Here is a 13,328-nt window from a genome sequence, read left to right as displayed (position 1 = left end):
GTCCAAATTGTCCTCACTTGTCCCCAGTGTCTTGTGTCCCAACAGCATTCTCACTCCCCAGTGTCCTCATTCCCCACAGTCTCCTCATTGCCCCACAGTGTCCTCAGTGTCCCATCTCACTCCCCACTGTGTCCTCACTGCCCCCAGTGTCCTGTTACGTATTGTCCAAACTCTCCAGTGTCCCCACCACCCCACGGTGTCCCTGCTCTCCAGTGTCCTCACTACCCTGCAGTGCATCATTATCCTTTGGGCTTTCCTTCCCACTTGAACTTCTTTGAGAGTCAGTAACTGGGAAAAGTTATTTGGGGTGTATGAAGGTGTGTGTCCCCTGAATAGTTTCTCAGAGCTTTTTCTGCAGTTTGGGGAAGAGGGTGTCCAGGTCTTTGGTGTAAAAATGGGTCGGATTGGGGGAGGGTTTATTCTGCACTGGAGTTTGGCACGAGGGACTCCACAGGGTCTGGGCTGCAGTTGGTCCCCTGGATCTGCCTAAGCATCTGGGGTGTGGGCTCGCTGCGATAAAGGTGGGCTTGCAGCTATAGTGCCCCTGTGGGACAGGGCCTTCAGGGGGTGGTGGGCCTGGGAAATGGTGCCTCAGTGGAGGAGAATGGGTCCAGGTTAGGGATAGGGCTCCTTGGGGCAGGGTCCTGTGGAGCTGGCAGGCCCGCCTTGCTCAGCGCCAGTCCGCTCCTCTCAAGACTCGCTGTCTCCAGCTGGCTCTGCCACTAGCGGGGCGGTCAGCGACGGGCGATGCCCGGCGCGAGCGCGCAGCCTCCGCAGGCGGCACAGCAGCAGCGCCAGTAGCAGCGCGTGCAGCAGCCCAAGGACGAGCAGCAACAGCTGTGCCACCAGCGACCCCCAGCAGAGCGCGCCAGGCGAGCAGGCGGCACGAAGCTCTTCCTCGGTCAGGTATGACAGTACGCGGCCGTGCAGCGATGGGGGCGCGGCGCAGCGCACGTCTCGGTAGAGCTCGCGTTCCAGACGACCGGCCAGCCAGGCGCGCAGTGGCACCAGGCGGCAGTCGCAGCGCCAGGGGTTGTCGCCCAGGTGTGCCTTACGCAGCCTGGGCACCGTGTCCAGCAGCCCCAGTGGTAGCGCGGTCAGGTTGTTGCCCGTCAGCACCAGTTCGGTTGTGTCCCGTGGGAAAGTGGCCGGCAGCGAGGCCCACGTCAGCCCACGGCGCCCGCAGTCCACGAGTGTCCCGGCGCAGCTACATGGCGCGGGACAGCCCGCAGCCAGGCGGCTCGGCGGCGCGAGCAGCAGGAGCAATAGGCTGAGCGCCCGGCGCGGCCCTAGAAAGGAAGCGCCGGGGTGAAACGGGTGGCCTGCTGGGCACCTGGCTGCGGTCCCTCACCACCCGGAGCTCCGAGCCTGATCCCATCGCCAGAGACCTGCGTCCCGCATTGCCCGCAAGCCTCGCCTTCGACCACCCCGCGTACTGGCTGGAAGTTCCCTCTAAGTCTGACCCAAATCTTTCCCTATACTGCAGCCAAAACGACTGGAGCGCCTCCCAACCCGACTCTGCTCAGGGAGTGGCCTCGCCCAGGCACCGGACTTACCAGAGCCCATGGCGAGAGAATGGTGGCTCGCCTTGCTCTGGAGCTGGAAGCGCTTGTCCGAGAACCAGATGATAAGGCTGCCCCGCCCCTGCCAGGCCACGGCGCTCCGGGTACACGAACCACAGCACAGCCCTCCGCCAGAAATAACCCCGAGGCTGCCCCGACAGGCGCTGCGGCCGCTGATAGAGTGCTATCACCAGGGCCAGCGCCACGTGCGCTTCCGCCCCCTACTCGCTCCCAGGGGCCTAAGGAGCACTCGGACACCCGCAGCAACGTTCACCAACATTGTTCTCCTGTCACCAGGACAGGATGGCATTCACAACTTAACAAAACTGGAGTATGGGGCTTGGGAAAGGGTTCATGCAGGTGGGGGGGGGGGGGAGGGCTAGGGAACCCAAGGCAACAATGTTGCTGGGGAGAAGGGACCCCCAGCCACAGGCAAGGAACAACAGTCTAGGCATGAGGATTGCAGAGGACAGCCCACAGCCCACTGCTCCTGCAGCCCTCCACAAGGGGCAGCTGTGGGGGAGGGGCGTGGGCTATCACAGGCATCCCAGCTCCAGGCTACCCTCCCCTGCAGCGAGCTGGCCTCCTTAGGTCTGAAGAGATCCTAAGTGCTTCGGCAGCCTCAAACCCTGCCCGCTGAGCTACAGGGTGAGAGAGGACCTGGCCCACATCTACATAAGGTGAGGTCTCAGCATATGCTGGGTGGCCCACAGGAGCAGGGCAACGCAGCTCCCAAGTCTGTGCTGTGGCACTGGGGTGGGGGAATAGGTTGGAGACCCCAGGGATCTGCTTCCCTATTCTGCCTTGGTTTACCTGTCTGCCTGAGTAGGGCCTGGAGTCTGGGCGCTGTGATCTTCTGGGGCGGAGGGGAAAAAATCTCAAAAGTCACAGCCCACCCTAGCTCCTGCTCCCCCAAAGCCAAAGGGGGGGCATGTTGCCCAGGCCCCATGGAAACAGATACAAATGAAGGGAAGGGCTGATGCTGAGAATAAATTAGGGATGGCTGGAGGCTGTGACCCCATGCCTCCGGGTCAGGACAGGGACAGTCCAGGTCTAGGTCACTCTGGGATTGGGGTTGCAACCAGGCCTGTTAGAGATCCAGAGGAAATGGGTCGAGTCCAGGCCAGTTGGGGTTCAGGGGTGAGAAGGGCCAGTCGGAAAACCGGCAGTATATCCATGGCAATGTGGAGCTGGGGCTGGGTCACTGGTCCTGCATTTGCTGCTTCATCTTCTGCAGCATCTCCTGCATGCGCCTTAGCTGGGGAGTGGGGCAGGAAAACCGGAAGGTGGGGTGAGAAATGAGATGAGAGGATCCTGGCTCAGTCTCCAGCCCCCAGCCCCCAACCCCCACCTGTCCCCACCCCATGCCTCGCCAACCTCCTCATCTTTCATCCTAATAAGCTTCTCCGTCTCAGCATCAGGGGTGGGCAGTGGCAGGATGGGGATGGGGCTCTCCATGCGGTTGTCCTGGGTCAGTTTGCTGCAGGGTGGACAAGAGAGACAGTGCTGGTGGGAAGTTCAGCCAACCTCGCCACTACCAAGGCTGCCCTTCTGAGTTCCCACACCTCTGGGCTGGTCTGGGGAAACAAGGTGCTGGGGAGCCGACTTTCGGGCTGGGACAAGGTTCCAGTCTAGGTGGGCAGCCAGGACAGGTCTTGATCATAGAGATGTGTCTGAGGCTGCGAGGTGCACGTCTGGGTTTGGGGTGGGATGACGCACCTGGTCATCTGCTGGATGCAGTGTGCGCGATAGTTCTCATAGTGCACGTCGCACGTCACGTCCTTGAGGTCGTGCATGTGCGTGCGGATGAGCATGTTGCGCAGCTTCACGAAGTCGCAGTGCGCCTGGTTCTCCACTGCGGGGCAGGAGTGGGCAGTGGGTGGGGCGCCAGCCCAGGGGAGCCTTCCCACCCACACGCTGTGCCTTATGCCAGGACTTACCTTCCACAATCCCCCACGGGTACAGCCGCCCCCGGACTCGCTGCCCCTTGGCCTCCACCACCGTGTTGCTGCCAATAACCGCGAAGGGTGCGCTTTCCTGGGGAGGGGCCGGTGCAAGGGCTCACGCCCAGTTAGTATGGGTGCAGGGTTAGTGGTTGGAGAGGAGCATGGGCACTCAGGGCCTGCTCAGTCCCTCCAGCATCACCATCAATGACCTCTCCCCAAAGAGATTCTGGTGTCACCGCCACCCCCCCCACCCCCCGCCTTATGGCCTCTTTGCTGCTGGCTGAAGCCAGAACTGGTGCAGCTTACATCTTAAGGCCTATGACTGAGCTTATACTTCCTAGTAATGCCTCTACTGACTTTGGTTGGAGTCAAGGGCCTGCCTGACCCTATTCCTGGCTTTGTGACCCCCTGTCCCCAGCTTGGGCTCAGTCATAACCACTCTAGCTGCTGGGCACTCAAAGCCACTCCCACCAGTTCACAGAATTCTGGGAGCCAGTGCATACTTAGCCCAGTAGCCACTGGCTGGGCCCTTCTGCTGGTGACTCACGAGGAGACTGAGGAGCAGGGCCAGGATAGTGCCTCGCTAGCAGCTGTGCCTTTAGCTCCTGGCAAGAGCTCCGTGACTCACTAACCATGAGGGAACCAAAGATACAAGCCAGGCAGGAACTTGGGCAACCCTAGCCCTCTAGGGCTAGGTGAAGGGGCGCTACTGCCAACACCAAAGACCTCTATCCACCCCCAAGTTGGACCTGGGCACTTGGCCCGCCTCTGCCCAATGGACTACATGCTCACCTTTAGTTCCCGATCCTGTTGCTTGAAGTCCTCGTCCTCATCTGAGTCACACTCAGGGAACTGGTACACATGGATCCCAAACTTGTCAATCTCCTCCCGGATCTGCGGTGGGGCAGGGGATTAAGGGTTGGCAAGGTCCCCTGGGCCTGGTGCTGGGGCGCCCAGGGTCAGTATACCCGGTGCCCTCAGCCCAAGTCCTGGGCCAGGCCCCACTGCCAGACAGGCTCACCCGCTCCTTCAGCTTCCGTATCTCACTGGGGACCAGACAGTCAGCCTTGGCAATGAGGGGCACAATGTTCACCTTCTCGTGTAGGGCCTTCATGAAACCCACATCCACTGGCCGCAGCCTGCAGGGAGCACCCAGGGTGATGAGGGGCTGGTGGGGTTGATGGTAGGGCTGGGAGAGGGTGGGGGGCTCAGGGAGAGGATGGCTGTGGGGACTCGACCCACAGAGTCACGCACCCGTGCCCGAATGGAGAGATAAAGTACAGGCAGCAATGCACCCGGTTGTCTTGGATGTTCTTGCGGTTGAGGCCGCTCTCGTCCCGGAAATACTGCTCAAACTGCTGGTCCACGTAGTCGGTAATGGGCTTCCAGCTGCGGGCAGGAGGTGCATTAGGCTGGGCTGTGAGGGCAGCACGCTGGCACCAGGGGGCGTGGAGTCAGCCTGGGCAGGGAGTGTTCCCCCACCAGGCCTTCCTCACCATTCAGAGTTGTTTACAGCATCCCCAAAGCCCGGCGTGTCCACAATGGTGAGTTTTAGCTTGACGCCCTTCTCCTCGATGTCCACTGTGTGCTTCAGGATCTCTACCGTCTGGCTGATGCGCTCTGCAGGGGAGGAGATATGGCTTGAAGGGGCCTCTCTGACCCCTCACCCCCTACGTCGGGCAACCAGGATCCTTTCTCATCCATCCTGGTGTTTTGGCCCTGATCACAAGGCCTGACTGTGGTTTGGGCCACTCCTCCTGGACCCTGAACAGAAGACTCATGTTGTGGGGAGAAAGAAGGGGGGCTGCATCTGGAAGGACACTCTTTGAGGGGTTTCACAGGAGGGGATGGTGAACCAGTGCCGGGGAAGCTTGGGGTCCACTCACCCTCAGCACTGAGGAGTTTCCGGTCCTTGTACAGGTCGGTTAGGAAGAGGCTGTGGACCAGTGTGGACTTCCCCAGGCCCGACTCACCTGCCCACAAGTACAGCGAAGGAGTCGGATTAGGTCTCAGGCCTCCATGACAGAGCCTGGCCAGCCAGTGGCCCCAGCCACCCGACCTGGGAGCCTGCCCACTCACCGGCCACCATGAGCGTGAAATCAAAGCCCTTCTTCACCGACTTCCGGTGCACCTGGTTGGGCAGCGTGGCAAAGCCCACGTACTGCTTGTCGATATCCTGCGGGCAGGGGTGGAGCAGGTCAGAGGTACCCCGGGGCTCCTAGGCAGCCCCATGCCGTCCTGTATCCAGCTTAGGCAAGGAGGCAGCAGAGGATAGAGTCCCCAGGGTGGGCATTTCAATGGCAGAAAGGGGGGGAAGAGCTGGAGGTGGGAAGGCAGGTCAGAGGGTGGCTGGTGAATGCACTCTTGCCCTAGCTTCAGAGAGGGGCTTTGGAGGGTCCCAAGAGTGTGTGCATATGGATGTGGAGGGGGAGACGTCCGGCTGCCGCAGACACCCGCAATGTCCTCCCTTGAGTGGCGGACAGAAGGCACCAAAACCAAGGCCTTTCGAACGTGCCCCAGGTCCTTCATAGGAAGGAGAAGCCCGGACTCTATACTCACCCCTCCCGAGTGTACCAGGGGGTGGGAGGCCCCCTGTGGCCCGGATCCAGCCGCGGGGGTGGTTGGCTGCAGCAACATTGGAACAGGGGCTATTTATAGATAGCGGCGCTGAGCCTCCCCCGCCGGCGGGTCCTGAGCCCACCCTCTGTGGACGCTGGCCCTACCGGCCCCTGTCACATCCCAGAGCCCTGGGACCTGGCCTCAGCAGGCGCGCACACACTGACCCACATTCCACTCCCCTCTCCACACACACCTTGAGCCGCCTTTGGGCCTGAGTCCGCGGCGACAGCAGCTGCTCCACCAGGCGGTCCTGGGGCGCTGCTAGAGAGTCCATCGCAGCGACCCCCCCACACCCTGCTGGCGACTTCAGACCCCAGACCAGGTCAGGCCGACAGGGGCCCAGCGTTCTCGAGGGGCTCAGACGCTGTAGTGCCTCGAAGCCCTGTTCTCGTTCTCGTTTTAGGGACACGGGAATTGAGTCCGGGAGACCGGACGTGGCCCACCCGGGGTGCCGCCGACTTCGGAGACCGCGGGAGCCATCCCCCTGCCTCAGAGGACCCGGACCCTCCCTGAGACGCGCGGCGTCGCAGCCACAGCCGGCCCCAATCTGCACGGGAACCAGAGGCGGGGCTCCGCGCAGAGACCGCCTCACCCGCTGTCGCCGGGAAACGGTCGCCTGGAAATTGGGCCGCGGGCGGAGCCACCGGAAAGCTGTCGCGGAGGGCAGGGCCGAGCACAGGCGTGGGGGGACTCGGCGCTGTCAGGGAGCCCGCGTCCCTGTCTGTGACAGGACCCACAGCCTCAGTCCAGACGTCGGGACAACCGGGGTAAAGAGGGGTAAGGGGAGGCCGGGTCCCACTGGCGGGCGGTTGGGGGTGTGGGGGAGAGACTGTGGCCTCGGTGTCCCGCCCCTCCAGAGGTGCGGTGTAGCTTCCGTCCGCCAGAGGGCGCCAGAGACCGCACCCACGCGGGACCAGCCCGTGCACCCGGCCTTCCTCTCAGACTCTGCAAGAAAGCTGCTGGGGGTGTCACAGCACCCGTACTACCCACGGGCACAGTCCTCCCAGCACTGCCCCCTCCCCTCCGCTTGGGGCTGAACTCTCCCTTCCCCCTGTGTTTGGGGTTACTGGGTAGCCCCAGAGACCTACCATGGAACTGGGCGAGGACAGAGCCCACCCTCCTCATTAATCAGAGCCAACCGCAGCCTGGACCTGCCCACCCCAGGCCCAAGGAGACTTGGAGCAGGAAGGGGCCAGTCAGAGCACTAGCCACCTACCCTGCTCTACCTCTGGAAACTTAGAAGCTGCAGCCAGCATGTTGCTCCACAAACCTGAAGGCCACACATGCGTCGCCATGGCATTCCCCAGAAAGCCCTTGCCAGAGGACGGGTGTGTGTGTGGAGTAGGCCCCCCCTTCCTGCGGGCACTCCTTCTGAGTCTCTCTGCCTGCTCTGACCCACAGGACTAGGCACTCAGGGACTAGAGAGCTCCAGCCAACTCAGCCCTTACCCCCATGTGGCCACCCAGGGACCACAGAGGTCTCCTGAGCCACCAAACTCTCACCATGCCCTCCGGTACCCTACTAGATTCTGAACAAGACAGCGCCAGCTGGGCAGAAAGGGAGGTCTGGCAAGGAGCTGGGTATGAAGAGATGTGGCCCCTAGATTACATGTGCCTGTAGGGACAGGCGACCCCCAGCTCTCCTTCACCCACCCCGGTTGAGGAGCCTCTGTCCCTTTGTCCAGGCTTGTGGTGCTGCTGTGGGGCCTGGAGCCACTGGCACCTGGGGAGGAGGAGTGGGCCCACAGCTGGGAACAGGAGAGTCTTTCATCGGAGAGGAGAGTGTGGAGAGCAGGGGAAGCCACAGGCCCCCTGTCCTCGCTCCAGGCCATGCTGACCTGGAGGAGGCCTCTGGACTGAATCCACTTTAGACAGGGCCCTCAGCCCAACACCCACTCAAAAGACTGACAGGGCCTCTCCAGGAAGACAGACAGACCTGGGTCTGGGCTCAGGCTTAGAGGGAGACTCAGGTCCTCACAGCCTGGTGTCTAATGGAGCTCGTGGCTCCCAGATTGCCTCATTTCCTCCCCCAGTTAGGCAGCCTCTGGGAGCCATAGGTCAGGAGGTTGAGAGTCTCCCTACCAGCTCTCCATTTGCCTGCCCCATCACCCAACTGTGCCCAGACAGGGCCTGTGGGCTCCCTGGGGGAGCCTCGAGGAAGGGGCCCTGCCACCCCCTTTCTCTGGCACTGAAGCACAACAAATTCTCCTCACGCTTCCGCAGCCCTAGACACAGCTGTGCCCACCTCCTCCTGGAGCCTGAGACTCTCGAGGCATTTCCATTCTTAGAATCGCCCGAGTCAGCTCTGGAAGCAGTCACCAGAGCTGACAGAGCCTCCATCACTGCCTGAGACTGGGTGGGGATTGGAGGAGGGGGCACAGAGGGCCACCGGAGCCCTCCTAGTGCCTGAGATGCGGAGGAAGCACAGAGAACTAACAGAGCTCCCCCCACCCCCTTTCACAGAGTGTGAATGGGCAGCGGCTCAGTAACACCAACAATGGCAACCGTGAAGCCCCATTGTGCTCCCCCCAGGTCCACAGGAGCCTGCCCCAAACACCTGGCTCCCTGGCCCTGCTCTGGGGCCTCCCCCTCTGGTTGCACGGTGTCCTATTCCTCAGTTTCCAGGGGCAGGGGATGGGTGAGGCTGGCACCTAGCTGACTTTGAAGGGGAGGCACACACAGGCCTGAAGGGGCTCACACCTCAACTGGAGAGGTCCCGGGGTGGTGCTGGGCAGCAACTGCTGTGCCCAGTGGCTCCAAGTGACTGCAGGCCCAGAAGCCATGGGAGCTGGTCTCCCAGGCCTTCCCTCTCTCTCCCTAAAACAATGGCTTGGTGGCATGTGTCTCGGCATCATTGTCCCACTCGCTCATGATGGGGAGGCAGTTCCCCCGCCTGGGTTCCCTTGGGAGCCCCTCACTGGCAGGGTGAGGTTGATGGGGCCCCTCCCCACGAGCCTCATGAGTCCTAGGGTGGGGTGTGTCCCTGCCAGGAGACTGACATCAGGCAGCCAGTGACTCCCAGTCCCCACCCCACCTACTGGGCCTCACCTAGCCCACCTGCTTCACCCTGGGCCAGCCCTTCAGGGTTCCATCAGCATCTATCTGGTGTATGAACCCCCACCCCCGACAGGGCTGCAGGGCCACCCTGGTGCCAGAGTTGGGCCCTTCTTTTCTCCCCCAAACATAGCTGTTCTCAAGCCAGAGAGGCTCCGACAGGGATACTTCAGAGCCCCCAGGCCACCTGGTTAGACACCCATATCCCCCTCTCCAGGTTTCCAGCTCTGCTTAACCCCAGCCTCCTCTGGGCTTCACAGTGGGTGCCCAGTCCAGCCTCCTGTCGGGTCCTGCATTCCTAGAGGGTGGGGACCAAGACAACCCCTCTGGGTGACAAGCCTATTTGTACCCACTAGGGTGGAAGACCCTTGCTAGGCTCCGGGATGACTCAGACCAGGCCCCGGAGACTCCCAATCTGGGGAAGAGGCCTGGCCACAGATCAGCCCACCCAAATTGGTGTGGGGGAAGAGAGGACATAAGATGCAGACGAGTGGGGTGGGGTGGGCAGAGGCTCCGCTGGGGGGCTACTCAGGGACCCTGCTGGCTGGTGGACACAGAGACCCTGCCCCCAGGGTCCCTGGGTGGTGCAGGGTCCCCCAGCCTGAAGCCTGCCATAATCAGTGCCTTTACTCCAGGTCCTCAGCACAGAGCCTGAGACCAGGTCAGCCTGAGATGCAGGTGCTGGACCAGTGGGAGAAGGGCAGGTAGCTGTTACCCCCATCCTGGGAGGGGTGCACACTCCTGCTGTGAGGATCAGAGGCCAGGCCCTTGGGGCATGGCGCCCACTCCTCCCAACCGCAGCCCCAGGCACTGCAGCACTGCCCAAGCTGACAATCGGTTATCCCAACAGGGTGGGGTGACGGCCCGCAGGGGCGGGGTCGCGCCTCGGCGCTGGCAGCGTTGCTACCACAATAGGTGACAGCCGGCCGGGTGGGCGGCGGCGCACGCGTACCTGCTTGTCTTCTGCTGGGTCAGGGTCGGTGTCCGGTCAGGGTCCAGGTCCGGGCGGTTCCAGGCCGGCGGGCGGGGGAGAGACGGAGAGACAGGGTGAGAGACGGGCAGGCGGCGGGGACAAAGGCGCGCGCGGGCGCGCTGGCGGGCGCCAGGCTCACCTGGAGTCGCCAGCTTGCTCTTGTACCTCAGGCCTGTGCTCATGGTGGCCGCCGGCGGGGGACGTGCGGCGGCGGGCGCGCGGGCGGGGCGCGGCGACGAGCGGCGAGGCCGAGGCCGGGCTGCGGGGTGACCGGCCCTCCGCGCGCCACCGCCCGCCCCGCCCGCGCGCCCGGCAGCCAATCGGCGCCCGCCGCGCCCACGCGCGACCCGGGGCGGCCCGCGGGGGCGGGGACCTGGGTGCCCCCCACCCACTCCCGCACTGAGGCTTGGGGCCACGCCCCTTTCATCTAGCCGGCACTGTGCCCACCGCCCCACACCCTGTCCCACCTCCCTCGTCCTCTCGCCCAGGCCTGGACAGCGACTCCCTCTCCTCGCGGCACCCAGTCCAAACCTGGGCCGCTGACCATCCCACCCTGTGGCTCTTCTGTAAAACCTGCCCCTTCGAGTTTGGGTGCCTCATGCCAGCTCCTGCTCTGCAACCCCCTCTGCTCTGCAGACCCACACTGGGGAAAGAGGGAATCCTCGTTTTCTGTGCTGGAGAGCAGCAGGGGCACGTGAAGGGAGGGCCAGGGCTCGTGCCCCATTGATATGTGAGGGAGCGAGGCTCCAGACCTGAAATGAGGACACGGAACTCTCCAACATGAGTGCCTCCCATCCCCTCTGTCACAATCACAGTCCCAGGACCCTCGGCCTGGACCTTCCTGGACTGCTCCCAGATGGCACATCTGCAGCCTTTGGTCCCTCCGAAAAGGATAGTTAGACCTGTGGTCACCAGCTGTCCAGGTGAGGGCCCCTCGGAGGGAGACCTGCTGTACCCTCCACAGTCAGGAAACCCTCCTCCCTCTCCAGCCCCTCCTGTGCCCCTCGCTTCCTCCGCTGGTCCATGGGCTGGGGGAAGAGGTTCCTGCAGCTCCTGGTCTCTGACTCACCCCCACGTGTCCCAGGGTCTGCTCTGTGAGCAGCAGCAGCACCGTTCCTCTGCCAATTCTGCAGCCGAAGCCCCCCCTCCCCTGGCTCCCCAATTCCTGGGACTGGCAAACTCCTTCTGGTCCAGACCTGTGATAAGTGTGGGGATGCCTCACAGCTCCAACTGCTCATTCAAAGACTTGGGACCCTGTGTGCTCAGAATTCTTTGTGTATTTGTACATTACATGACACCTCTCTGGAACCTAGGGCTGCACCTCGTAATCAGTCACATTAAGATTTTTGTCAGGGAGCACTTCTACTCCAAGGAACTGAAAAAAATAAAGACCATAATAAATGGCTGCACATCAGTTCAGGTCCGGCGTTGCCCCTGAGTTTCAAAACCTTTTGTTTCAGAGCTTTGGAGAATTTGGAATTGTGGATAAAAGGAATGGGGCTGGCCCTGACCCGTGTGGCTCATTTGGCTGGGCGTCCACTTGACTGGTTCAATTCCTGATCAGAGCATGTGCCTGGGTTGCGGGTTTGGTCCCTGGTCAGGGCTCTCGCATCAATGTTTTTCTCCCTCTTTTTCCATCTTGTCCCCTCTCTCTAAAAATAAATAAAATCTTTAAAAAAAAAAAAAAAAAGGAATGGGGCCGGAGGGGAGGGGGCACATGAAGTGCCAGGGAAGACTTTTGAGCTGTCCTCAGCCCTGGGGGCTTTGTGGGAACCCCGTCTCAGGGGGCCTGTAACTTTGCAAACAGTTCAGTTGGTCAGTGCAAAATGACACGTGGACATTTAGCATGGGCTGACCCATGCAAGCCTGTGCTTGTGGGGACATAAGAGGAGGAACAGAAACCTGCCCCTAACTAGGCAGACACGCCCCTGCAAAGGGCCCTGACAATGCCGCTCTTCTCGGGGCTCCAGGCAGTCCTGGATCAGGGGGGTTGAAACTGGCCTTGAGGAGAGTGGACTGCATGTCAAGGGCACAGCTCAGCCAGAGGATGGGAGGTACATGTGAACGAGATTCTGAGTTTTGAAACAATTCTGGAGATGGGAGACAAGAAGGACAAGGTGTGCCACCTAAACATGATCTTTCTTACTAACGGAAATGCAGTCGGATGAGGGAAATGCAGCATTTCAGGTCTGGAAAACCAGCTGGGGGAACCGGGAGCTGCTCCCTGGAAGAAGTCAGGGCAGACCCGGGTCAGTGCTGCTTCTAGCCCTGGGGCCGTGGTCACCCATGACTGGGAGTCCAAGGGACAGCCCCGAATCCCTCCGCAGACACACAGAGCTGCCTCCTGTCTGGCTGAGAGACGCTGAGGGTGGCAGCACCCATTGCTTGATAGGCAAAGTATCTGTCTGGGATACTGTTGAAGTCAAGAAATGGGCCACACGGGCACTGACCAGCGGACGCCCCTCCAGTCCCGCCCAGTGGGACGGCGCAAGGCCTCTTTCACCTTTTCCAGCCTGGACACCACCAATGGAATGCTCTAAACAAAACCCTTACATGGCTCTTGTCCATCAAACAGCACATTGAGAAGGGGCAGGAGTAGCAGGGTGTGGCCTGGACACACCACCTTTACCTTCCTAAGAGCTGTGCCTTGAAGGAAGCCCCAGGCTCCCCGAGTGGGGCTGTGTCTGCTTCCCCAGCAGGCAGACAATGTGCTGGCTTCGATACAAAGAGCGGTAAGTACAAGGCTCCTGGGTAGGAAAAAAAATGCTACTTTTTAATTCATAAGGAAAAGAAGATAATGAGTAAAAAAATAAGCTACACCCAGAAAAATCTGTTCAACCAACTTGGGCTACAAATAGCTTAACGCTTTTCAGAAATAAAACAAAAACCTCTTAGTTAAATCCTCAAGAGGCTGCATTTAGCTTGCGGGTGCCTCTCCCCTCTGCATAGACTCGTGGGTGTCCGTGCGGTCACACGGGATGGAGAAGGAAGAGCTGGTGGGGAGATGGCCTCAGAGTCAACCCCAGTGATGGTGACAAAAGGACAAATGGGGGGCAGGCGACGTAGGTGCCAGGGTCCAGAGGTTTGCCACAGGTGACACGCAGATGTCAGGTGCAGCAGGGGCCGCTGGTGGCCAAGCTCTAGAATAAGCAGTCTGTCCGAGGATAAGGCAGCA

At 61.3% G+C, this 13,328-nt stretch overlaps 2 protein-coding genes across 5 annotated transcripts; both read right to left on the bottom strand.

Moving 5' to 3' along the window:
• Positions 1-367: 367 nt before the first annotated feature.
• GP1BB (glycoprotein Ib platelet subunit beta) lies at positions 368-1,694 on the bottom strand. The gene is made up of 2 exons (XM_024557480.4): positions 1,557-1,694; positions 368-1,289 (listed from the first exon to the last, which is right to left on the bottom strand). Exons 1-2 carry the CDS (start codon positions 1,564-1,566, stop codon positions 691-693), a joined length of 609 nt encoding a protein of 202 aa, XP_024413248.2. The 5' UTR covers positions 1,567-1,694; the 3' UTR covers positions 368-690.
• A 133-nt stretch (positions 1,695-1,827) lies between these two features.
• Positions 1,828-10,434, bottom strand: SEPTIN5 (septin 5). 4 transcript variants are annotated; one of them, XM_045192851.3, is made up of 12 exons: positions 10,293-10,434; positions 10,133-10,146; positions 5,588-5,684; positions 5,395-5,481; positions 5,005-5,128; positions 4,763-4,897; positions 4,530-4,647; positions 4,301-4,402; positions 3,503-3,599; positions 3,282-3,417; positions 2,940-3,042; positions 1,828-2,820 (listed from the first exon to the last, which is right to left on the bottom strand). In XM_045192851.3, the coding sequence occupies exons 1-12, from the start codon at positions 10,333-10,335 to the stop codon at positions 2,764-2,766; spliced, it is 1,113 nt and encodes a 370-aa protein (XP_045048786.1). In that variant the 5' UTR covers positions 10,336-10,434; the 3' UTR covers positions 1,828-2,763. The 4 variants fall into 4 exon arrangements, with proteins under 4 accessions (XP_045048786.1, XP_024413246.1, XP_053784679.1 ...); XM_024557478.4 differs by having other exon boundaries at positions 10,133-10,143; XM_053928704.2 differs by lacking the exons at positions 10,133-10,146; positions 10,293-10,434 and adding exons at positions 6,068-6,133; positions 6,321-6,794.
• Positions 10,435-13,328: the final 2,894 nt, after the last annotated feature.

This window comes from Desmodus rotundus, chromosome 7 (genome assembly GCF_022682495.2).
Source record: "Desmodus rotundus isolate HL8 chromosome 7, HLdesRot8A.1, whole genome shotgun sequence".
Classification (NCBI taxonomy): domain Eukaryota; kingdom Metazoa; phylum Chordata; class Mammalia; order Chiroptera; family Phyllostomidae; genus Desmodus; species Desmodus rotundus.
This window is presented reverse-complemented; position numbering and strand designations above follow the sequence as displayed.